This window comes from Aquarana catesbeiana, linkage group LG01 (genome assembly GCF_042186555.1).
Source record: "Aquarana catesbeiana isolate 2022-GZ linkage group LG01, ASM4218655v1, whole genome shotgun sequence".
In the NCBI taxonomy this organism is placed as follows: Eukaryota; Metazoa; Chordata; class Amphibia; order Anura; family Ranidae; genus Aquarana; species Aquarana catesbeiana.
The window spans coordinates 78,983,510-79,010,913 of record NC_133324.1 but is presented as its reverse complement, the minus strand read 5'-3'; the positions used below and the strand labels follow the sequence as shown (position 1 = coordinate 79,010,913).

General features: G+C 40.7%; 1 protein-coding gene across 4 annotated transcripts in view; it reads left to right on the top strand.

Annotated features, from left to right (window-relative positions):
• Positions 1-27,404, top strand: part of NPR3 (natriuretic peptide receptor 3) — a 152,284-nt gene that overhangs the window by 110,630 nt on the left and 14,250 nt on the right. For all 4 annotated transcript variants that reach the window (XM_073620795.1, XM_073620787.1, XM_073620811.1 and 1 more), the window contains 2 exons: positions 2,266-2,401; positions 14,693-14,787. In XM_073620795.1, coding sequence (XP_073476896.1) covers positions 2,266-2,401; positions 14,693-14,787 — 231 coding nt within the window. The remainder of the gene's footprint in view (positions 1-2,265; positions 2,402-14,692; positions 14,788-27,404) is intronic.

Here is a 27,404-nt window from a genome sequence, read left to right as displayed (position 1 = left end):
ACACCAGCAAAGCTTTTAGACATGCCCCCTAGAGCATACCCCTAGGACAGTGATGGCGAACCCGAACCTTAGCACCCCAGATGTTTTGGAACTACATTTCCCATGATGCTCAACTACACTGCAGAGTGCATGAACATTGTGAGAAATGTAGTTCCAAAACATCTGGGGTGCCAAGGTTCGCCATCACTGCCCTAGGATCTCAGTGAGACCTCCATTTTTTACTAGTGTCCCGTAGGTCAATGTTTCTCAACCCCAGTCCTCAAGTACCCCCAACAGGTCATGTTTTCAAGCTTTTCATTATTTTCACAGGTGATTTGATCAGTTTCACTGCCCTAGTATTAACGCAGCTGTTTCATCTGAGGGAAATCCTGAAAACATGACTTGTTGGGGGTACTTAAGGACGAGTTGAGAAACGTTGCTGTAGGTGATATACCTCTCCTCTTTCTATGCTTAACTAATTCTTATTTACTTGGATTTTTTTAATCAACTCTTCAATCATCACCCTCTTCACTGCCTTATACTACTACAAGAGAAGCAGTGCATCTAGACCTGTGCAACCTCAGTAAAACTGTACCCAGGACCCCACACTATGTGGAAAGTCTGTAATATTGCTTTGGACACTGGACCCTGCTTAGGCCCTCACCATGGCACTTAGTGCAATGTGTGTAGTTAGCCGCAGGGAGCTTTACAGATCCAGGGTCGTTGTCCATTCCTATGGTTCCCAAACCCTGAAGAGCCCTTCGGGGGTATGCCCACTGTGAAAGGTGAGCCCTGGACCCATACATGGACCAGCAATGTTGAAAGGTAAGACAGGTTTGTCCTGTTATTGGACTGTTACTGTAGCCCCTTTGCAAGTATGAGACTTAAGATCTTCCACCATTTGCAACACACTTATTAATATTGTATTTGTTTTTATTATTAAAATCAGGAAACCAGGAATCATGTTTGGTTTTATTCACTTAGGCCCCTTTCACATTGGGGCGGTTTGCAGGCGTTATTGCGCTAAAAATACCGCCTGCAAACCGCCCCAAAACAGCCTCCGCTGTTTGTTCAGTGTGAAAGCCCGAGGGCTTTCACACTGAAGCGGTGCGCTGGCAGGAGAAGAAAAAATCTCCTGTCAGCCGCATCTTTGGAGCGGTGTATTCACCGCTCCTAAACCGCTCCTGCCCATTGAAATCAATGAGACAGCGCGGCCATACCGCGGCAATACCGCGGCTATAGCCGCGCTATACGAGTGGTTTTAACCCTTTTTCGCCGCCAGCGGGGGTTTAAAACCGCACCGCTAGCGGGCGAATACCGCGGTAAAACAGCGCTAAAAATAGCGCTGTTTTACCGCCGACGCCCCCTACCGCCCCAGTGTGAAAGGGGCCTAACTGTTTAAAAGTTTCAAACTTGGTGGTAAAATTTATACCATTTAGAGCTTAGACTCAGGTGGATGACCAGGTGTCACCTCATACCACATGTTGTACTATTAACACCAAAACTCACATTTAAAAAAGGTACTGCTTACTGTTCTCCTCGCCTCTACCAAGCCCGAATGAGAGCAACATGGATCCTGCCATTGCTGACCTTCCTGGAAATGATAGTTACATGGCTTCAACTCTGACCTGCTTTTCTCAGTGTGCAAATGTACTGACCCAGAACAATATCTGCATATCTGTTCCAGGTCATCAGAATTTCACTCAGCACTATCAAAGAAGGAAATTCAACAATGACAGCCTCAATATTTCACTCATGACAGGTTTACTCTAAAGGCAAAATTTTTGTTTTAGTATTGGATAGAGTGGAGATAGATTTGAACAGCAATTATGCTTCTACTGCCACCTGTGCCCCCGCCAGGGAGATTCACCTTCTCTATTTGTCCTGTTTACCATTGTTATTGAAACTGGAAGTAAAGAAAACCCCAAATTTTGGGTTGTCCCCAGGAAAGCAATAGAGGGAAATTTTTCCAATGTGAACATTAGTTCTGGTGACCTGGGGGACCCCAAGGAATTCCCTTAGTTTGTGGGGATTATCTCTGACTTCCTGTTTTGGCTATGGGGCAGGAAGTAAATATGTAAATTGGACACAGATGGCAAAAATAAAATGATGGGTTATAACTCTCCTTTACTCTATCCAAAATGAACAAAACAAAAATTGCCTATAGTTCTACTTTAATACTCATAATACTTCATAGTGCATGGTTCAGTTTATGAACCCCGTATGAAGTTGTGTTGTTTTTTCACTTTTTGCATACACTTTACATCTCTCTTTTTTCTATTCCAGGTCAATATGTTTGTGGAAGGATTCCATGATGCTATTATCCTATATGCTATAGCATTACATGAACTATTGAAGAGTGGTTTCAGCAAAAAAGATGGAGAGAAACTGGTTCATCGGATGTGGAACAGAACATATGAAGGTACAGTTATGCCAGTGTCTTTGTAGTAAGTACTGTGATTTTCTTTTGTTAAAGACTACCGTTACTGTGAATTCTGTTCCTGAAAAATGGCAAGAAGGGAAAAGAGGACTAGTCACAATTCTTGCCTGTGGTCTCACTTTTTCCCATTACTGCCAATGCCTAGTTACATGCCTCTGTGTAGAGACAGCCATCATGTTTTCTAGTATTTTCTTCCTCGTATCAGAGTTGGCAAACTGGTGACTGTTGATCTGATGACTGGTGGGAGAATCTTTAAGAAACAACAGAAGAAGTAGAGAAAGCACAGATCTACATGCGTAATGAACCAGAAACACAGAGATGTTTGCTGTAAATCCTCTGGTGCAGCTTCTCTCCAGCAAGAAGAATAGAAACAACCACTTAGTGACATCACCAAATCTCATAAGACTAGCAGTCCTCATTAACCTGTAGGCATTCTCTACTGACCATACAAGGTTATGTCAATGGAGAGGGTAGAAAAAAGGAGGTTGAGGCGGGAGCGTGATGCTGACCTATTGATGGGAAACGTGGTCATGATAGATCTAACCATTTTGATTACTAAATAACCTCCATAACTAACATGACTAGCAGGGTTCAAGGCTATCTGGAAAGGTAACTATGAAATCATGTCTGTGGGTAGCCAAATCCAGGAGAATTGAAAAGTCCACCCTTGCAGTGGCCCCCATGGCATAGACAAAAGTAAAATCTGGATCAGCCTTGGGTTGTTGTTTAAGAGTTTAACCTTCTCAGTTTTTAATACCAGATTCTGGAGGGTATACCTAGTATAACATTTGTATGAGTTTTAGAAGGCTTTACCCAGACTAGTGCTGGGTGAAGAACACCTATTCGCTTACTCTTTGGTCTTGCTGAGGCGTAACAGCTACAGTTCATGTACTCTCTGCAGCATATAAGGAAAAGTGGATGGGGCGTCTTGAACAGGGTTTTGGGAGTTTCGTTTATTTTATGCATTAAACCTGGCACATTTCTGAAATGTTGCTAGAAATGTGTGCACTGTCTTTGATTGCCATGGAAGGGCTTTGCAGAAGTAGATATTAATAAGTGCACTTTTTTTCAAGATGATAATATGGATTAACCGCTTGCCGACCGCCGCATGTAGATATACGTCGACACAATGGCACAGACAGGCAAATGGGCGTACAGGTACGTCCCTTTAAATTTGCCGCCATCGCATACACCCGCCGCGAGCTCCGTGAGTGTGATCGCGGGTCCCACGGACTCGATGTCCGCGGGGATACCCGCGATCGGCTCACAGAGAGGAAGAACGGGGAAACGCTGATGTAAACAAGCATTTCCCCGTTCTGCCTATTGACAGGACACTGATCACAGCTCCCTGTATTCGGGAGCGGTCATCAGTGTCGTGTCAAACATAGCCACGCCCCCCCCACAGTTAGAATCACTCCCTAGGAAACACTTAACCCCTACAGCGCCACCTGGTGTTAACCCCTTCACTGCCAGTCACATTTACACAGTAATCAATGCATTTTTAATCGCACTGATCGCTGTATAAATGTGAATGGTCCCAAAATAGCGCCAAAAGTGTCCGATGTGTCTGCCATAATGACGCAGTCATGATAAAAATCACTGATCGCCGCCATTACTAGTAAAAAAAAAAATTATTACTAAAAATGCCATATTACTTTCCCCTTTTTTTTTTAGACGCTATAACTTTTGCGCAAACCAATCAATAAACGCTTATTGTGATTTTTTTACCAAAAAGTGTATGTGCAAATGTGGAAGAATACGTATCGGCCTAAACTCAGGAATAAAAATGTTTTTTTTATATATTTTTTGGGGGATATTTATTATAGCAAAAAGTAAAAAATTATGCGTTTTTTTCAAAATTGTAGCTATTTTTTTGTTTATAGCGCAAAAAATAAAAACCACAGAGGTGATCAAATACCACCAAAGGAAAGCTCTATTTGTGGGGAAAAAAGGAGGTCAATTTTGTTTGGGAGCCACGTCGCACAACCGCGCAATTGCCAGCTAAAGCGACGCAGTGCCGAATTGCAAAAAGTGCTCTGATCTTTGGCCAGCCAAATGATCCAGGGCTTAAGTGGTTAACAAATGCAAAACTTTTTTTTTTAGGAGTATGGAAGGAATAGGTCCTCTGCCAATTTTTTATTGCTGTCTTCATCCCATTGAGGAGATTTTCCTCTCTATTTACCCTGTTTTTTTTTTTTTCTGGTGATCATTGTCTCTGGGACAGAAACTTAGGGGAAATCCAAAACTTTAGAGTTTCACTAGAACAAGAGGCGAGAGGAAATCTTCTAATGGGAACATCTGTTCCTGTGACAACTGTCTAAGAGGGAAATCCTCTCACTATGGGAAATTTCCTTTCCGGCACAAGAGATGAAGGGAAATCTTCATAATGATACACAGAGTCCAAAAAATCTCTTCCCTGCCCTGTGCAAAACGTAAAAAAAAATAAAAAACAACTATATATGCACATTACCAGTAGTATTGGTCCCTATGACTGGCTAGCTTGCTGCTCCAAAATCAAGGCATATAAACAAATGGAAAGGAAAGATAGGCTTCCTACAGTGTAATGTATTACAAAAGAAGGCATCCTGTGTTTCTTCTTTACTCTTTCCTGCAGACGGGTAAATCAAAGCTGTTAGTTGTACCTTATATTCAGTGCAGTCCTCAGGGTGTGATACAGTGCAATCTGTGTCTTTGAAGAATTAGAATACTATTTTTTTTATAGCATTGAATTTTTGCCATCTATTCGTGTTATCTGGGTTTTTCAAGTTGTAGAAGTATGTGAGTTAGAAGTTTTCACATCTGAAGGGGTACATGGGATGTTAAATTTGCTATGTGCAGCAGTGGCGGCATATTTTTTTTTTGGGGGGGGCAGCAAACAATGCACCCACAGCCACCCCCCTGGTCGATTGGGTCACCTGCACCACCCCACTGCCCCTCCTACCACAGTCGGGTCACCCACAGCTCACACCCCGGGACGGTCGGTGACCAGCACCGCACTTACCCCATCTAGGTCACTGCCAGCGCTTCCTCCAGACGGCGGCTTCCCCTGTGTCTCCTCTTCCTCGGCGGTCAAAAGGATCGTTTCACCTCTTGGCCAATCGGGTGACGGGTCTTAGGACCTGCTTCCTGATTGGCCAGAAGGAGAATCAGGAAGACAATAGTGAATATTAATTCACTAGTGTCACGCAACTGGGTGGGCGCGGGGTGCAGTGCTCTGCCCACTCTTTACTGAAGCCTATTAGAGCCTCTGGCTCTAAGTGCTTCTAAAAAAAAAAAAAAAAAAACCCATTGGAATCCATGCATCTGGTGCCCCACATGTAGATTAGGGGGCCAGATGTATGGATTATGGGGGCGGCATTACAGGCCCCGCCCTCCCTGCATTACGGGCCACCACTGATGTGCAGTGAGTCTTGTACCCAAAGCCTATGATGACTAGGTGACATACTAAGACATTACCCAGGGGGCATAAATGGGCACAATTAGGGCACCTGTGCCCAGACTTAAAATGGTTCTAAAGACTTAAGGTTTTTTACGTTAATGTATTCTATGCATTATGGTAAAAAAAACTTCTGTGCTACATCATCTCCGCTTTTACCTCCCTTACACTTTCTAACCCCTGTTTTTTTACCAGCGCTGTGCCCGAGAGCAGCATCTCTCTCCCACCTCACAGGGCAGTTTGATAGCAGTGGCAGCCATTGGCTGCCACTGCTGTCAATCAAATTTTGTGACAAGGGAGCAGTGGGCAGGGCCGAGATGCACTATCTGTGTCTATAGACACAGACAAGGCAGATAGGGATCAAACCCGCACAAGTGCCCTCCTTAGAAAGCGACTTTCTATAGGGACACTTGTTGAAGAGGCGTGCCGATGGGGGACCCCAGAAAAAGAGGATCAGGGCTGCTCTGTGCAAAACCATTGCACAGAGCAGGTAAATATGACATGTTTATTATGTTATATTAAAAAAAAAATAAAGCTTTAAAATCACTTTAAGGCATGCAGCAAAAGAGTATTAAAACAAGTAATCTTTGACATTTCTACCTACTTGTGAAGTCATTTGTTCTTGGAAATCCTGAGTATAACAGCAAAGACTCTTTAGCCAAGTTTCAGTCTGTTTCAGTCTGTAACAGCTTAGAGTGTTTTAAAGTGCTTTTACTGCTTGTTCATAATATGTATATACTTTAGTGTGCATAGTCCGAACACAGATATACTTTAAAATGTATCTAAACACAAAGCCCAAAAATGTACTATGTCATAGTTTACTAGTCCTTGGTGTGGTGGCGTCATTCATTTTCTTTGATCAAGCTTTTTTTGCTTTATTTTCACCTGGTAATTCCACAAATAACACAATTCATGTCCCCGGTGTGGCTACATCGCTTCTCCACTGTATCTATGGCGGAAGCCATGGTTGTCCCCCCAGGTTGCTTCCCTTATATATGTTCCAAACTTATCCATATCTTTTCATCTCCATTATTGAAGATGAACAATTGGTAGTGTACAGAAGATCACTAGAAAGGAAGGTATTCTTCAGTGCAGCTCACAGGAAGTAACAAAAACACTGCATTTCTGACAAGATCACCGGGTTTTTTCAATATTTGCCGAAAATGTTCTTAGCTTGAAAAGAAAAAAGAAAATTAATGCAGCCACCACATCTAAGTACTATAAGCTGAAACATATTGCATTTTTGTTCTTAGCTTTAGGACCCGCGGACATCTCTCAGGGGGCCTGGAGCAGCAGGAACATTGTAACACTTAAAGGTTTTATTTGCAAACTTTACTTTCCTGGCTATATTAGATGAGCAATATTATATTAAATTTCCCTTCTTTAAACTCTTAACCTCCGGAAGATTTACCCCCCTGTAATGCCATTTTTTGCGATACAGCATTGCGTTACTTTAACAATTGCGTGGTCGTGCAACGCTGTACACAAATTAAATGTATGTCCTTTTTCCCCACAAATAGAGCTTTTTTTGGTAATATTTGATCACCACTGGGTTTTTTTTATTTTATTTTTTGCGCCATAAATAAAAAAAGACCGACAATTTTGGAAAAAAAAAAAAAACAATATTTTTGTACTTTCTCATATAAAATATATCCAAAAAAAATGTAAAAAATCGAATTTCTTCATAAATGTAGGCCAATATATGATCTGCTACATATTTTTTGTAAAAAAATAAAAACTATGGAATATATACTGCAATTTTTATTTATTTATTTTATACTAGTATGGGCGGCGATGAGCGACCTATAGCGGGACTGTGATATTGCGGCAGACATTCTGACACTAACTGACACATTTGACACTTTGTGGGAACCAGTGACACTAATACCCTATACACACGGTCGGATTTTCCAACGGAAAATGTGTGATAGGACCTCGTTGTCGGAAATCCCAACCGTGTGTGGGCTCCATCACACATTTTCCATCGGAATTTCCGTCACACAAAGTTTGAGAGCTTGCTATAAAATTTTCCGACAACAAAATCCGTTGTCGGAAATTCCAATCGTGTGTACACAAATCCAACGCACAAAGTGCCACGCATGCTCAGAATAAATCAAGAGATGAAAGCTATTGGCTACTGCCCCGTTTATAGTCCCGACATATGTGTTTTACATCACCGCATTCAGAACGATCGGATTTCCCGACAACTTTGTGTGACCGTGTGTATGCAAGACAAGTTTGAGCCAACATCCGTCGGAAAAAATCCATGGATTTTGTTGTCGGAATGTCCGATCAATGTCCGACCGTGTGTACAGGGCATAATACAGTGATCAGTGCTACAAATATGCACCGTCACTGTACTAATGACACTGTCTGGGAAAGGGTTAAACATCTAGGGTGATCAAAGGGTTAAATGTGTGCCTGACCAGTGCTTGTGTACACTAGGGGGTTGATTTACTAAAGGCAAATAGACTGCATTGCATTTAAATAAATAAATAATAAATTGCATTAGCACTCTGGATGTGCAGATGAGCCAGAGCTTAGTAACTGAGCAGAAGTTCTGTTGACTTCCATCATCCAATCATGTGCAAGCAAGAATGCTGTTTTTTTCTTTTTTTTTTTTTCTTTTTCTTGCACGTGATTGAGTATTCTTTCCAAATGAAGCTTTACCTTATTTACTAAGCCACTGAGCAACTGCACTTTGAAAAGTGCACAGTCTATTTGGCTTTAGTAAATCAACCCCTATGTATGCTGTTTTTACTAAGAGATGTGATGGATTTTCTTTCCCTGCATTGCAGGGAAAGGACATCCATCAGATCCCTGCTGACAGAACAGAGCTCTGTTTTGTGTTACATAGGCAGAGCTCTGTTCTGTGTCTCTCCTCGCCGATCAGCAGGTGCTGGCGGACATTCATTGGCCGGCACCCGCTGATCGGCTTGTGCTGTGTCTAATTACAGCACAGCCAAGGCGCCGGCAGCGCACGCACACCCTTTACCGGGATGTGCTGGATCATGTGTTAGGTACGTGATCCAGCGCAGGAGAGTCGCCTTGCTGCCCTACATCTAAGTGATGCAGTCGGCAAGCGGTTAATAAATTAGCAAGCAACAATTTGTTCTCGTCTTTATGTCAGCAGAAATGCTATTCTGAACAGTTTGAAATAGCCAAGACTAATGTAATCAGCTTCCTGATTGGTCACAGTGGCTAATTACGCTGCTGTATTCTGTACAGAATTAGGCCTAGTAGACAGGTTCTGTACTGTGTAAAGTAACACATGTCTGATAAGTGAGAATCTGTCAATGCATGAATTTTACACCGAGATAGAAGATGGATGCCAAGTACGAAGATTGGGAAGAAACACTCTTATACTCCTTTATACAGTAAGCAGAACATTACACCAAGCACTGGCTTTTCTTTTATCCTGCTCATTGACCATAAAGTTTTTTTTTTTTCCTTTTCATAACGGTGAAAGACAGAGTTTGATACAAACCAAATGCAGAATGTTCTTTGACCTCTGTCATTTTTCTGGATCTCTTGTGCTTTGCAAGGTTATAGGCTGCTTATCTCAGAATACCGAGAAACCTTTCCAAATCTAATCTTCAATATGGAAACAATGGGATGCTCTTTACTGGATCCATGTATTGTTCCATGCGCTCATCGGTCTTTGAAAGACTACCAAGATTTCAGGATTGACTGACGAAAATATTTATTTTCTTTTTGATAGCTAACCTGCAATCAGTCTTCATTACCATTGAAATTCTGTTGAAAACAGAAGGTGTTATTTAAAGGAAAGGCATGGCCCTTTTTGCAGATATGTAGGTCAACCCTTTCACCTTAAAGTGGACCTGAATTCATAGAGTCAAGATTGCCTATCCTAGAGCAAGCTACTTTTGTGCCTACAGTGCCTTGTAAAAGTATTCACACCCCTTGACATTTTCCACATTTTGGCATGTTACAACCAAAAATGTAAATGTATTTTATTGGGATTTTATGTGATAGACCAACACAAAGTGGCACATAATTGCAAAGTGGAAGGAAAATGATAAATGGTTTTCTAAATTTTTTTCCAAATAAATTTGTGAAAAGTGTGGTGTACATTTGTATTCAGCCCCCCTGAGTCAATACTTTGTAGAACCTCCTTTCACTGCAATTACAGCTGCAAGTCTTTTTGGGGATGTCTCTACCAGCTTTGCACATCTAGAGAGTAACATTTTTGCCCATTCTTCTTTGTAAAATAGCTCAAGTTCTGTCCGATTGGATGGAGATCGTCTGTGAACAGCAATTTTTAAGTCTTGCCGCAGATTCTCATTTGTATTTAGGTCTGGACTGTGACTGGGCCATTCTAACACATGAATATGCTTTGATCTAAACCATTCCATTGTAGCTGTAGCTGTATGTTTAGGGTTTTTGTCCTGCTGGAAGGTGAACCTCCGCCCTAGTCTCAAGTCTTTTGCAGACTCTAATGCTGCGTACACACGATCGGAAATTCAGCCAGCAAAAGACCGATGAGAGCTTTTGGTCGGAAAATGCAGCCGTGTGTATGCTCCATCGCCCTTTTGCTAGCAGAATTCCCGCCAGCAAAAGAATGAGAGCAGGTTCTCAATTTTTCGGTCAGAAAAAGTTCCTATCCAAAAATGCGATCGCCTGTACAAATTCCAACGCGCAAAATTCCTACGCATGCTCGGAAACAATTCAACGCATGCTCGGAAGCATTGAACATCATTTTCTCGGCTCGTCATAGTGTTGTACGTCACCACGTTCTTGATGATCGAAAGTTCAGAGAACATTTGTGTGACCGTGTGTATGCAAGGCAAGCTTGAGCGGAATTGTGTCGGAAAAAACATCCAAGTTTTTTCCAACGGAAAATCCGCTTGTGTGTATGCGGCATGCCAGGTTTTCTTCTAAGATTGCCCTGTATTTGGCTCCATCCATCCTCCCATCAACTCTGACCAGCTTCTCTGTTCAAAGCTTGGGTTATATTTTAATAACCTAACCCTGCTTTAAACTTCTCCACAACTTTATCCCTGACCTGTCTGGTGTGTTCATTGGCCTTTGTGATGCTGTTTGTTCACTAAGGTTCTCTAACAAACCTCTGAGGGCTTCACAGAACAGCGGTATTTATACTGAGATTGAATTACATACAGGTGGACTTTATTTATTAATTAGGTGACTTCTGAAGGCAATTGGTTCCACTAGATTTTAGTTAAGGGGCTGAATACAAACGCCACACTTTTCAGATATTCATTTTTAAAAAGTGTTGAAAACCATTTATCGTTTTCCTTCCATTTCACAATAATGTGTCACTTTGTGCTGATCTATCACCTAAAATCACAATAAAAAGCGTTTATGTTTTTGGTTGTAACATGACAAAATGTGGAAAATTTTAAAGGGGTATGAATACTTCTGCAAGGCACTGTACCGCCGCATATCTGTATACTTGCAGTGTGAATCCCCGGCAAGGTACATCTGACTGCTAGTCCCACAAGATTTGGTGAGGTCAGTACTGTGCTGCTTACTGTTCTCCTTGCTGTAGAGAAGAGGAAACAAAGCTGTGCCTCTACCAAGATGGCTGCCTCCACACAGAAACACAATGTTGGACAAAACATGGTAAGTCTGTAAAGGGAAAAAGGTCAGTTGACAAGCTACCACTGACAGGTGACTATTCAGTTGGCCTTTGCTTGCCTTGTGTAGCCAAAGTACTGAGTGCCTTTAATTTTTTTGGCATTGATCATCAAAGACAGAATGAGGCAGAACTGGGTCCTAGGTTTTGGAACCCCCCCCCCCCCCAAATCTCTTTAATTGACATTGATGTGGATTGCCATAGGAACAGAAAAGCTGCATCCTTTGCAATGTCTATACTGGCATGGCCTTTTTTGACACCAACTGCCTACAAGTGTGTTCATCCTTTGGAAGGGAAAGACAAAGTGCATAGCTAGGACCAATTGCTTCATCACCCCAATTTACTGTAGGAGTGTAAATGTTGTAGCTGGGCCCCCTGGGCCCTTGGCTCTCCTCCATAGGTTGCCTTGTGGTTTTTCTGCTTGCTCAGTCACTTTGGTCACCAGTATCCTAATTTTCTAATTGAGCTACATTGTAAATCCAAGCACTGCGATTAACACAGTATTTATAAATTTCCAATACGAAAAATTAAACATTGTAAGCGTGAACTGACCTAATTTTTTTAATCTAGCTAAGGTAATCCAAGAAATCCCCACGTGCCATTTTGCAGCTTCTGGCACCAATCATAATGAGCTAACCTCTACTTCCAAGCGATGCAATGCCTCCTTGCCGCCTGTTTTGACCTAATTTTTGCTAACCAATGTGCCTCAAACACGTGCATTTTACACGGTTGCAGGGAGTTTGCAATGCTTCCCCATTTGCTTGACTGTGTAGTGCCCAGTGGGCATGTCAGATGAACTTTGCTATGTAAACATCTCCGTCCACTGCATATCCCTATGATTAAGCTCCAAGGGGTACAGGCGGAACACGTTGGGGGCGGGGCCTGGTTGGAGTCCAGGCTGAGGTTGCAAACTATCGATCCGTGAGATTGTTCAGATGTGTGGCTACAGGGAGACTTTATTTCATCCCCGTCCGCAGCCTATTGCAGCTTAAAGGAGGGGGTTTGTTGGCAGGCGGAAAAAACGCAGCTCAGCCTCGAATTTTTGCCACCTACCACCTTCAAGTCTAAATGAAGCTTTACTGAGCAGTTTATGGATATTGTTAAGAATTACAACAAACTTTTTACAAGTTGTAATGAATCCTTTTTTAAGGTTATTGTATGAAAACAAGCAATTCAGCCACTGACAATGTAAAAAAAAATATAAAAGTAACTCAAACAATTTGGAGAGTAAGGCCTGGTTTACACTAGTGCAACTGCGATTTCATTTGATTTCTAATGCGATTCTGTAGTGCAATTGTAATTTTGGAGGAGGAGGATTAGAATAGTTGGGGGGGGGGGTGAGTGCATTGATGGGTTTTTGATGCATTTCCCTTGAAGTCTATGAACATTGCACTGCATCGCACCAAAGTAGCACAGGACCCTGCCCCAAAGTCACATCACAGCTGCACTGCATTGATGTGGACAGGCACCATTAATATTAATTTGATTTCCATTGTCCTGCTATTCTGTGTGAACCAAGTTGCATCTACAATCACACCAGTGTAAACCAGGCCTTATATCTAAATTCCAACCACCCATCTCATTTTTTAACATTTTGGATAGAGTGAGGAAGATTTAGAATCTATCTACACCCCCATTAAAGACATTATGGGGATTTCTCAACACTTATGCCCCGTACACACGGTCGGATTTTCCGACAGAAAATGTGTGATAGGACCTTGTTGTCGGAAATTCCGACCGTGTGTGGGCTCCATCACACATTTTCCATCGGATTTTCCGACACACAAAGTTTGAGAGCAGGATATAAAATTTTCCGACAACAAAATCCGTTGTCGGAAATTCCGATCGTGTGTACACAAATCCGACGGACAAAGTGCCACGCATGCTCAGAATAAATAAAGAGATGAAAGCTATTGGCCACTGCCCCGTTTATAGTCCCGACGTACGTGTTTTACGTCACCGCGTTTAGAACGATCGGATTTTCCGACAACTTTGTGTGACCGTGTGTATGCAAGACAAGTTTGAGCCAACATCCGTCGGAAAAAATCCTAGGATTTTGTTGTCGGAATGTCCGATCAATGTCCGACCGTGTGTACGGGGCATAACTGTCCATACCTCCCAACTGTCCCTGATTTTGAGGGACTGTCCCGGATTTCAAACAAAGTTCCTCTGTCCCTCTTTCCTCCTCATTCGTCCCTCATTTTGGTCTGATCTATATAGTTGTAAATAAAATGCACTTTTTAATCTTTTAAAAAGTGTTTCCCAGTACTAAACTTTTCATCCATTTTATAAGTTGCTGCTTTTGTAAATGTCAAAATCCAGTGTAAAGGAATAATAGTGGTTAAAAAAGAAAAAAAAAAAAAAGCACTTGCGGGTTTAACTAATCTTTTTTATAAACCTCCTTTAAGGGGGCATGGCAGAGGGTGTTTCCTATGCCTACATACTTTTGCTAATAGGTGTCCCTTGTTCCCATCTCAAAAAGTTGGGAGGTATGACTGTCCCCTGATACTGGGATAGGAAGTGACTGGAAACATACCCAACAAATACAGATCCAGCTAGAAAACTGCATTTAATTGTTCCCAATGGCAGGACCTTGTGTATCAAGGCATGGCAGGGTGTCAGTAGGACAGAAAATGAGGGAAAAGTTCTACAACAGTGACAAAAGGCACAAAAAAATGCTAAGTTTTAGTTCGAGTTTGCTTTTAGATATATTTATTTTCTAGAGAATAAAGTGATAGCTGTTAAGTAAAATAGAACAGATGGATTTGGGTGCAAAGGAAGGGCAGTTGGCAGTTATAATTTAGGTTAAACTAGTAAGATAATTAATTTCTGCACAGCTCTGTGTATTTGTTTTGCGCAATATTATTATTTTTTATATATATGAACATGTTGATTATGGTTTGCTTATCCTCTGGGTGAATTTGATATAGTACTCAGTCTCTATGCTCTCGTTTTTAATAGTATCTTTTTCATAGTATCCGTGACACACAGGGTCCAGTTTTGTGTTCCTGAAAACGAAGCAGGCTTCAGGTTTTAGGAATGCAGACAGTGGGATGAAATTCCAATTCAGCTTGTAAAGCCAATGAAAATCTTGGAGTCTGATGAGATTTCCTGTTGTATCGCTTGCGAGAAATCTGCAGACTCACTTTTTTGTGTTTGACTTGGACACTTAGGTATTTGAAGTAATTTGTTTTCTAATTCCTTGCATACCATTCCACAGGTATTGCCGGTCAGGTGTCCATCGATGCTAATGGAGATCGCTATGGGGATTTCTCAGTGATTGGCATGACGGACTTGGAAACAGGTACACAAGAGGTAAGATGAAATACATGCTTTCTGGAAGCTTGGACCTGGCTGTACTCCTCTCTCCACATGTCTGCACAACCACTAACTATTTGAGAATTGACCAAGAATTGTTAAAAAATACGCTAATGCACTTAAGGGGCCACAAAGCTTTCTTTTAAAATGCATGTAAACCCTAACAATATACTTCTCTTATTTGCTCCCGTTTGGTCTGCTGAGTATACCATTGAAAGAGTTTTGTTAGATCTGTTCGATAAGTGCAAAAAATACCTGTACGTTTTTCAGAAATTGTGTGATATGATATCTTCCTGTGCTCTCTGTCAGTGCACAAGGAGGGGTTATAGAAATGAGGCGTGCCGAAAAGATGAGGAGAGATAATCCATCAGAAATTAAGTAGGCAGGGCTGACACCACATGCATAGGAAATCAGAATTGTGTTGTGTTGAAACTCAGAAGTATGCTATATTGATGGCATTTTGACGCACATCAACAATTATTTTTCTGTATTTGCTCCGTGTTTAAAGAGATACAACTCAATACATGTATTTCAGAGGTGAACTAAATGTTTTTTTTATTTTGCTTTCACGTATTCGAGAGCTTTTCCTGCTTCAAATATTTGCCTCTCCTTAAAAGAGAAGTTCATGTTTCTTAGAAAAAAAAAAAAAATGATACTTACCTAGGTGGATGCAACATCAGTCGAATGCTGCATCTGTCTCCTGCTGCTGCTAAGACATCGCTCAGTTCTCAGTCTTCACTGAGCAGAGAGCCGGTGACTGTCAGCCCCTGGCTCTCTGCTCTGCCCCTCCAGCACTTATTGGAGCGCCGAGCTATGAAGGAGATAGGAGCGGGTGGCTCAGGCCCTCAGCGGCTTGCTGAGCGAGCTGCCGATCCAGGTATCTGGCATTGATCCACAGCCTAGACCGGCTGAGTGACGTCACTCACAATGTTTTAGCCCACTGTCAGCTGAAAATGGGTGATCCACAAGAGAAGTAGGGCCAAAAAAGGTTTGGTCATACTTCTCCTTTAAATGACCAACATGCAACAGATCATTGACTTGCTCTAAGCCCAGGTTCAAACTGAGCTGCGGGAATGAAGCCGTGCGAGTTCAGCTGAACTCATGCAATTTCACTCCCTCATGTCAGTTCCGATTTCGGCCGCGATTTCAGAGACATCTGTGCAGCTTTCTGCACAGATGTCAATGTAAATCGCAGCCCGAAATCGCAAAAAGTAGTAAAGAAACTACTTTTTGAAATCGGCGCAGCGCCGCAGATGCGGCATCGCACCGATTAGGACAGTACCATTGACGGCAATTGCCACCGATTTGACATGTCAAATCACATCAGTGTGAACCAGGGCTAAAGGATATTTTTCTGACTGGAGTAATTGGCCCCACAGATGACTTTGACGGCTGACCTATCTCACCCAAAATTTGAGATAAACAAATTTTTTTTTTTTTTGGCGCCTGAGTCAATCAAGTGACATATTTCCCCATACCCCAAAGTACCAGGTATTTCTTGTTGTTCCCAGAGCCTGTATTAAGTAGTTGAGGGAAAAAAGGAAGGTGAGTATGTGCTGCTGTTGGGGCTGCAATTAAACCCAACCACTGCTCTACATGGGTAAAGCACAGGTTCATTTTAAGGTGATCACTTTGTAATTTGCACGTTTTACTGCATTTCTTAAGTGTAAGTGCTAATGCCTAGTACACACAATCAGAAAATCAGACAACAAATACCGATTTTGAAGCGATTGTACGATAATCTGATCGTTAGTGCACAGCTTTCAAGAGCCGTTCGTGCGGAATTATCCAAAGGGACAAACACGAAAATGTTTCTCGTACAATACCAGAATGAATGATTTTCAAAAAAATCGGAAGACCAAGAACACGCATGTTCGGAAAGGAAAGAATACATTACAATACAATACAACACATTACATTACTTCCAAAGTTGTATTCTGACGTACGAGAATTTTCATAACTTATAGTAACCTATTGGTTTTCGATATGAGACTAGCATGCAAGAAAAACTGCATGATCATTTGTTCAATATTCTCACTGTGTGTACTAGGCTTTAAGGCTTTCCATTTTCATTATATCTATGGTATATTCCAATCCTGTCTTGGGGTAGTCAAAGTTAGGGCATCACAATTTATCATGAAGATAAGTAGCCTTTTGTCATACATAGAGATAGCTGCCTGTTCTGAATAATTGGCAGTCAACACCTAGCCCAATTTAATGTTAGCTTAAGGTGGCCAAAGATGACTATTTCTTCTTTGCTCCTCCAGCAGGCTGATCAAAAAAAAATGAACAGATTCCTCCATCCACACAAGCAAGGTGGATAGAGGAATCCACCCCACAGAGACATTGTATTTTGACAGTAGGACCCGCTGTGAAAATACACTGATCAGGGAAACTTTTTCCAACTTTCCCACAATCTAATGATTGACTTCTGTTGAACGGGGATGACCATGCATGGATTGAAGTTTGGCCGGTCTGTTTGGCCAGTTCTTGCTAAACCAGCTGAATTTCAATTCATCTATGGTCAGATTTTGATACAAAATGATTCGGTATCTTTGATCTTTGGGCCTTGCCTATTTTGATGTGTGATTGGCACTGATTTCCTCTGAGACAGCTGTGAAGAGGGACACATAAATAAAGAAAAATTAAGAAGATAACCAAAAACCAGTGGACACATTTTACATCACTTTCTTCCTTCAGTTTTTTTCTGCAAAATCATCTTTCTTTGCAGCAACTTTTTCAGACAGCAGTGACTGCCATACCTAAAGCCCCATACACATGATCGGACTTTCCAACGGGAAATGTTGGATGTCAGGCTGTTGGCGGACAATCCGACCGTGTGTATGCCCCATCGGACAATTGTTGTTGGACTTCCCGCCAACAAATGTTGGATAGCAGGTTTTCAAATTTTCCGCCAACAAATGTGTGTTGTCGGATTTTCCAATCGTGTGTACACAAGTAAGTCGGACAAAAGTCCAAAGTACAAACACGCATGCTCAGAAGCAGAAGCGGTCGGTGGTGTAAACTAGCCTTTGTAATGGAGAATTAACATTCGTGACGTGGCAAATTATGAAATCTCGAAATGCAGCTCACAATTCTGTTCTTTAATGGGATAATAATGAAGCTGCTTTGCTGGTGATACTCATGGAGTTATTGCAAACACATTTTCAAAGGCTTTTTTTTCTAGTGATATCAAGAATAATATTATTATGTTTTTTGTTTTTTCTAGTTTGTGCAAGTTACCACAACACCATTATCTCGTAGTTTTTAAGAACAAAGATACATCTATGTTGGTGTCCCTTGTTAATTTTACATTGTATTTTTGAAAATGTAACTGCCTACTCCCAAACTGTCATTTGAAGTAAAACACATAGCCAAGTATTATTCATTTTATTCATAATTTTTTTTTTTGTGCATTAAAAAAAAGAAAACAATTAAAATTAGACATGCTATCTGCCAATAGAATTTATCCAAAAGGTGCATTCTATGCATCCAAAAATATAGAAAATATACCAAATCAAATCATTATTATTCAACCAAAAAAATAATGTCAAAGCAATAACTCCAAGGCCAATAATAAATAACACGTTATGTCCTCCGATTCCGCAACATGTGTGGTTGATGAACGGCCGTTCAGAAATGAACTGAAAAGCACGAAATGAGAAGCGCAAACTGAAAAGCGCTAAATGAAAAACGCGAAAAGAAAAGCGCGAATCAACACTCACCATACTTCAACACGAATTTAGCAGAAGAAGCCCAAAGGATGGGGCTAAAGAGCTGAAAAACAATGTAGTATGTCTAGTATGTCACTACGTTCGTAATTGTTGGCCAACATTTGTGTGACCGTGTGTATGCAAGACAAGCTTGAGCCAACACTCTTCGGACAAAATTCCATGGTTTTGTTTACGGAAAGTCCGATCGTGTGTACGAGGCATAACTCTGCACTCCAACATCCTAGCACTGCCAAGGCAACAGGCAAGAAACGAAATGAGTTACTAAGCTTTGGAACGGCTGCATTTGCAAAGTGCACAGTCCATTTGCCTTTAGTAAATGAACCTCTGTGTAGGGCTGTATGCTGCTCACTGCCATTCTGAGGCCAACAGTCTGGAGATAGACTTGTTGCTGGGGAGATGTTGGCTTTAAGCTTTATTTAATTCTTTGACTGTAGTATCTTTATAATCAGTTTTGTTCAACACTGTTGATTTTTTTTTCTAAAATGGGGAACTATTGGGTTTTGGGTCAAGTCTATTTTACATTTTTTTAGCTTTTAAACTAATGTTTTTATACATTTTATTATTTATATTACACATATCAACACTTTCTGCACATCCATCAAGCTAGTTTGTAAAGCATTTGGCTTCTCCAAAAAGAGAGCACAGAGGTAGCTTTCCTCTTTCTGACTGTCTGTAATTTAATCTCTCAGTAGCCCTCTCTGAACAGAACAGGCAAGGAGAAGATATAGGTCACTCCTGTGATCTAATCAGCTTTATATGTGCAAACTAAAGCTGGATATAAATATAAAATATATTACTAAAGCACTAATAAGAGTATAACAAACAACCTTAAAACTATAAATAATGTGACTAATTACATTAATGAAAAACAGCTGCAGCTATTTAAAATGTGTTCTGGCACTACATGTACAAATGAATAAAAACAAATAATAGTGCGCTAATTTCAAATATATGCTTCATAATAAACTACAGTGATCTTAAAAGATTTATGCAGAAAGTTCACATGCACAATAATTTAAATAAAACTCTTGATTGCTGAAGAGACGTGAATAAACTCAATCTGTGCTCTGTGACAGTCTTTGCAAAGAATCATCGCTCAAGATTGCTTAAAAATACTTGCTTTTCATTAATAACATCATATGCACTCACATTTAAGAAGAAATAAAACCTCATTGGACGATCAGTTTGGCATTGGGACAGCTCTCCTCCTCACTACACATCCAGGGAAACGAGACACCGGAAAAGTCGCCACCGGCTCCTCTCGATGCATTGCGTCACAGGTCACGTGACTTTCTCAAGGGAAAATCCTTTTCCCTTGAGAAAGTCACGTGACCTGTGAAGCAATGCGTTGGGAGGAGCCGGTGACGACACTTCCGTTGTTGTAACCGCATTGAACTCATCGTTCAATGCAGTTTTATTTCTGCTTAAATGTGAGTGCATATGATGTTATTAATTAAAAGAAAGTAGTTTTAAGCAATCTTGCACTCTGATTATGTTTTATTTGCTTTGAGAAATTGAATTTGGAGAAAGAAATTGTTTATGGAGAAGTCCTGGTATTCCTGGAGCCATTAGCTGAAAACCGTGTACGATCAAGCTGATCCATTTGTGGGTTATTACTAAAAGTGCCAATAGACCCAAGGGGGGTCTTTATTTGAGGTGAGCAGGCATTGCACATGGAGGTGGTGGTGATTACCTGTCAGCACGTATTCTTAGCAAAGACTGTCACAAAGCACAGATTGAGTTTATTCATGTCTCTTCAGCAATCAAGAGTTTTATTTATATTATTGTGCATGTGGACTTTCTGCATATATCTTTTAAGATCACTGGAGTTTATTATGAAGCATATATTTGAAATTTAGCGCACTATTATTTGTTTTTATTAAAGCTATACACTAGTAGATTTTCACACAGAAATTTGTACGAAAATTCTCAGTACATTTGACGGCTTGACGAATGTCATTTGAAATTTCTTTTTCTTTCAACAACCATTTGTTGAGCCTTGTGTGGACCTGATCATGAGGACCTGATCATGGGGACCTAATTTTATAGAACTGAGCCTTCTAGGAAACCAGACCACCAACCGTACTGGACTAGATAAGCTGCATACCAGTGTGATGAGCAGAGCAACTGAGCTTAACTCCCTACTGCCCACAGTTATTGCAAATGGAGACTGTTCCTCACTTAGCAGCCCATCAGTCATCCATTGTGTACAGTTTTAAAGGGACATTTAAATGTGCACCACTTTACAGATGGGCCCCAACGATAGCCGGCTTAGTACTGCTAAATAGGTGCTAGGTATTTTATAGCCACCTCCAGGGGTACCCTTTGTCAGTAATCCATACGCCCACCCAATATTAGGGTTGTATGCATAGACATTCCTTTAATTAATGTTGCTATTTTTTCCACTGTTTATACCAGTAAAATTTTGGTTTAACTTTATTGCAATTAGTTAATTGGCATATTATGGTATGGTTAATTGGCCTGTTTAGACATGCTCAGTTGTCTATCTACTGTTTTGTGCATTGTCTAACTTTCCTTGCCACAATACATATATTTAGTCTACTATCAAGTTGCTTGTGGCCTATTTTCTGAGCATTATTGTAGACTGTTACAGTTACTGTTACACAGGTGTAAATGGCCTTCAACCTATAACCAAGTTTTTCAGTGTGGACAGAGCAGTTTAAAGAGTTGTGGCAGAAGAGAGATCACCCATTATATCAAGCGGCTCCTACCTAATTTTTTGTAAGATTTCATAACTACTTGACTAGAGAAACAGTTCTGAGCATAACAAATAAAGCACTACTACATAAAGGTGTTAAACATTTTCTTTGAAATAGCTTTTTCATCTGCTGTGAAATTTAAGGGAAGACTGTACTTCACATCCTCTCTTGGAAGGAGTTTAACTTTGTTTGGGAAAACCTCTCACATTTCAGGGTTTATCTGCTCATTCCCACAATCCTCATTCTACTGCTCAGTAACAGGCCAATTTGGATGGTATCTGCCTGTTCGCCAAACAAAAAATCAATTATTATGGAAAGCAATAAAAGGCACTCCTGCTTTGTTGTTTTTGAAAAATACAATGATGTAAGCTGTTTATATTGAATGCTGGCTGTGGCATCTGTATCACATTCTTGTGTAACCTGGTCATGTTCTTCTTAGATGTAAACCAGATAGCTGTACACTCTTGTGCCCATAAATATTTATATGATTCCAGAGAGCAACATCATTCTATTTTAACAAGATATGACAGACCACATACTGTTAGGGTCATTTCGGAACTCCAAGAATAAAATAAATGCATAGTGCACAGCCTCGTTATTGTGGAGTGCAGCATTTGTCTGCTATGAGCGGACCGTCATCTCTTGGACTTTGTCTTCCTAACCCCCCACCTACTTCCAGTATCCATGATTATAAACTTTTTTGTTTCAGATTTCAGCCTACTAGCACTTCACAACCACCACATGCTTTAGGTACAACACTCCGGTTCTATAACTTCCAAGTGTTTTTGGCAAATTTTAAATTGCTTTTTTTTATGGTAATCTTTCATTTATTTTGATCCTAGCAGATGTTTTCAAATGAAAAGTTAGTCAACAAACACATGTCTCTATAAAGTCTCTTTTAAATTTCTTGGTAATTAAAATTATAAAGTTTCCGCGGAGAAGCCTCCATGTCCTTTGTAGAGTTTTATTAGAAGCGCATAATGAGGGTGCCTCACGCTCCTGATGCCTGTGTGATATTTTTGTAATTTTAGAACATCTCAGGCTGATGGACGGGAGCTTGATGGTATTAAAATTGGCCTTTGTATGATTAAGCTAATTTAATCTAATCTACATGTGGACCAAGGACATACCAGGTATGGCCTACAGAACATCAGGTAGCCTTAGTACCAGGCATATCTAAGACGTTCTGCCCCCACTCCAACAATGCATAACCCAACTCCAGCATCTCACCCAACTGGTATTGATAGTCAATTTGGCAGCTGAGGCCTCATTCTATACAAGAGCCACTGACAGTAGCTCTTTTTTTCAGTGATGCTGAAACCACTTGCTAACGTGACCACTGATAAGCACAATATAACAATGTGACTATATTAATTGCAGCAGTGACATGTGGGTTGCTGATTTTAGCTTCTAAAGCCGCGTACACACGAGCGGAATGTCCGACAGAAAAAGTCTGACGGAAGCTTTTCATCGTCTATTCCGATCGTGTGTGTGCTTCATCAGCCTTTTTTTTCACAAAATTTTGACGGACCTAGAAATAGAACATGTTCTAAATATTTCCGATGGAACCAATTCCTATCGGGAAAACCGCTCGTCTGTATGCTGTACCAACGGAACAAAAACGACGCATGCTCTGAAGCAAGTACAGGGGGTCCCCGGGTTACAAACAAGATAGGGACTGTAGGTTTGTTCTTAAGTTGAATCTGTTTGTAAGTCGGAACATGTACATTTTTTAAGTGTAGCTCCAGCCAAAAAAAATATTTTTAAGCTTTTTGGATAGCATAGGGAAGGGTTAACACCCCTGTAATGTTTGTTTTGCTGTGTGTGCCCCTGTTCAGAAGATTTCACCTCACTTTCTGTCCCAATGACAATTGGATTTTGAAAATTTTGGGTTGTTGTGGAAACAAGCCTTGGTGATAAAGCATCAGTGGAGGTACCTTTTCCCCATAATAGCTCTTACAGGAATGAATTTCCCTTCCTAGGGGTAGATTTCCTCTCACTTCCTGTTGTCTCCCTCCGTTTGTAAGTAGGAGTTGTTTGTAAGTCGGATGTTTGTAACTAGGGGACCCCCTGTACGAGACAGAAACTATTGGCTACTGGCTATTGAACTTCCTTTTTCTAGTCCCATCGTACATGCTGTACGTCACTGCGTTCTGGACGGTCAGACTTTGTTTTGACCATGTGTAGGCAAGACCACTTGAATGGAATTCTGTCGGAGAAACCTTCAGAGTTTATTCCGACGGCAAAACCGGTCGTGTGTGCGCGGCATAACTGCAGCTTTGAACAGCTGATTTCCAATATTCTAACTGTGCCTGAAACAATACTCTAACTATGGCCTCTCTATTGAACTCCTGAGACTCTACATCCTCCGGGATACCTAATACACAGCACTTAGGATCAGAGGGGATGTTAGACTAAATACTTTATTGATCATATCTAGAACCCCCATTCAATAAAGGTGGAGTTTGGGACACCGCCATAGCAAATGAATCAAGTTCCCATGATTCCTATTGCATCTGCTACAAAATGTTAGATATATTTTAATCCTATTTGCTTCCATTTGGTCTGTTGAATTTACCATTGAAAGTGTTTTGTTGAGCTGAGTTTTCCTCACGCAATGTTATCAGTCCTGCCAATTTCACTTCTGTAAACTATAAAGCTAGGGAGACATTTTGTTGTTCCAATATACTCCCTACTATTCATACATCTCCATAGATACAGTACAGCTAGTGAGTGTTGTCACCCTAGTTCAATAATTGTGTCACTGGCAGGATCACCAGGTAAAAATAAAGGAGAAATAGCCTAAAAAATAAGAAAGTGAATACAGGCCCCACATCTAAGGACTGATAAGCTGCAATACATAAAATGTTTTTATTTAATTTGCCTATAGTTCTGGATATATGAATGATTTTAATATGAGGTTTGCACTAAAGGTAACCATTTTTATGCATGTATTTGTGTGCTCTGTTGGAATTGTCGCAAACTGTCCCAGGTTTACATTGAGGGCCTGAGCTGTACCTATAATAATCACTCACTGGGTTCATGGTTCTTTGAAAGTGGAAATCTCCTTTAATTGAGTAAATAGTGAAACAAATCCAGGACATTCTGAATTTCTGGAACAAGAAGGCTGTGACTGTAAAATTGCTTCCTCTATGGATTTTAAAGAGTATAGCTATCCCAGACACAGGCCAGAATCCCCCATCAAGGCAATAAATAAGTTTTATTGTCCTGAAATTGCTGCGAGTTTTGATAAACCCTCAACAGTAATTTTTTTCCTTTTTTTTTTTTTTTTTTTTTTGCTGGCTGTCTCTAAAGTGTTTTTGCATAATTGACATTCTTCGGGTAAAAATATGCGAAGGACAAAAATGCAAACAATCAGTGTGTTCTCTGCTCTTCTACGGAATGGAACCAGGTTCTGAAATATTATCATTAAATTATGATTACTTAAGGATCAGTCACACTTTGGTTGCACAGTGCAAGTCTGTGTTAATCATGTACATGTTCCTACCACAGTCTAAACATGCTCCGACCACAATTTAGTAAAAGAAGCCACAAACAGAATTTAGAATAATAAAATCTAGTCTCGTATTTGGCTATTACATTTGCTGTATTTTTCACATATAGGAAAAATGTGAGAAGTATTTACTTTTAATTTTTTTCAGCTTTTGGTTAGCTTCTATCTAGAATGAATGGGGCCAAGTCAAAGAAGCAAGCTTTGCTCGTCTAGTGTCTGGAGACCCACCAGGCAGAATTTGTCTGTTAAATATGAATTCCAACTTATACTGTGTTCTTGTGAAACAATACAAAAGTGCAAGGGCTTCTGCACCCTACCTTTTATGTTGTCACCTGGGGCCCTAAAGACTCGACTTGGTCACAATTTAGTTTTATCCTAATCCCACAGCTCCCTTTGATCTCCTTTTGACTAAATCAGCTCCACTGAGAAATTATAGTTCTGGAAGGTATTACAAAAAGCTGTATGGCTTCTACTGCTCTTTGGTTTCTGCAGGTAGACGGAAGTGGGGGAATGCAAGTCTCCGCACCATAATTAACTCCAGGTGTCTTGAGAAATAAACATACTTCAGGTGAACACTTGGAAACATGTTGGCAAACTTTATTTTAGATCCTTACTTTATTTGCCAAGTATCCTTTAGCAAACTGATACGTAGCTTAGTGGTTAGCACCTTACAGCATCGGGGTCCCCGGTTTGAATGCCAGTGCTTGCATTGGTTTCCTCTGGCTACTCCGGTGCCTGTCCAAATACATGTTGGTAGGTTAATTGGCTTGGTATTTCACTACTTGTAATCACCTTGTCAAGCTCAATGTCATAATTAGAAAAGCTTTAGCTTGCAGTTATAAGGGGTGTCAACTTATAACTGCAAGAATGTTATTAAAGGGATAGTCTATTTATTAACTGCTGTGCTAAAATATATAAAAGTGAATCAAATTGTAAAAAAAACAAAAACAAGCCTATGATAATACAAAGAAAAATCCTCTCCTTAAGGCTCTGTTTACATATGCTGTGGCCGCAGCTTACAGCATGGGGTCCGGTGCGTCCCTTTTCACTGCTTCAGGTGCGAATCAGGTCCGAATTTTTGCCTGAATTCACACCTGAATTGGACCAGAAGACACACAGGACCCTTCTTCAATGCAGAAGAACCCGCATCCAATTTGCATATGTGTGAACCTGGCCTCAAGAATATGTCATTTGCATTGAAGATTTTTCTTTGTTTTATCACAGACTGTTTTTTGTTTCATAGTTTTTTCCACAATTTGATTCACTTGTATATATTTTAGTGCAGCACTTAATATATATACACTTAGCTAACCTTGATAAATATCCCAGGGTTAGATTTATTCTGTTGTGTTTTTTTGTAGACATAATAAAGGGATAGTTCACCTTTACAGAAAAAAATGTAAAGGTGGACTAGTACTGGATTCCTTACCCCCCGATCCCTGTTGTACTACTGAGTTTGTTGAGTTGTCAGCATCCCTGCAGCCTGTCCAGCAGTTTGCTGATTTGAAATCCCCACTTTTCTCCCTCTTCTCCATGCAACGTTTACAAGACGGACCAGATCAATTCACTGTGACAGCGCTGGTCAATCAGAATCGATCTGGTCCTTTCCAGAAGTGCTGCACAGAGAAGATGGAGAAGAGTGGGGATTTCAAATTCCTAGACTGCTGGACCGGCCACATTGATGCTGACAACTCGGAAACCCCAGAGATAGGTACATCTAGGGTAAGGAGGGTGTCTAATGTTAGTTTACCTTCACTTTTTATTAGTAAAGGTGAACTAACCCTTTAAAGTGTATGTCAAGGAAAAATAAAAACAATAAAAACATATGCAGATTCAGGTGTGAATCAGGCCTGGAATTTTGCCTGAATTTGCACCTAAATCGGACCAGAAGACACACGAGACCCTTCTTCAATGTAGATTTCGACTGCCCGAAGCTATGTGAACTGGCTCCATTGAGAGACGGTCACACTCTCCTGTCATGCAATTATATGCAGAACAACTCTGCAAATTATGCACATTTCTCTGATTTATCCCTTTCAAGACCCTGCAAGTACAGAAAAATACCCGTTGATCTGCCAGAAATGCACTCAGCAACTAATTTCCTCTTTTCAACTGACACTGCATGCCTTTCTGTGGACTGAAATTGCAAGGCAATGGGGTAGATTTACTAAAGGCAAATAGACTGTGCACTTTGCAAATGCAGTTGCACCTCTGCAAGTGCAGTTGCTCCATGTGCAAGCAAAAACACTGTTTTTTTATTTTCCTTGCATTTGGGTATTTTTTGTAAAGTGAAGCTTTACCTCATTTACTTAGCTCTGGAGCAACTGCACTTGCAGTAGACAGTCTATTCGCTTTTAGTAAATGTACCCCATGGTATCAGCCCTGCCAGCTTAGCTGTCTGTTGTCCATCTGCTACCTGCCCAGTCTCCTCTGCACAGCATAGGGACTAGCTGTTTTGTAATGCAAGATAACAGCTGGTGGGACTCCTGGAGACTCCTTGTCTCTGAAATCGACCCCCAAAGTCGCACTGAAATGCGCGTTTGAAGTCGTGTGAGTTCAGCTGAGTTCAAACCCGCATTTCAGTGTGAACTTAGGCTGAGGCCCCTTTCACATGGGCTTTCCGATCAGGTCTGCCTGTCAGTTTTT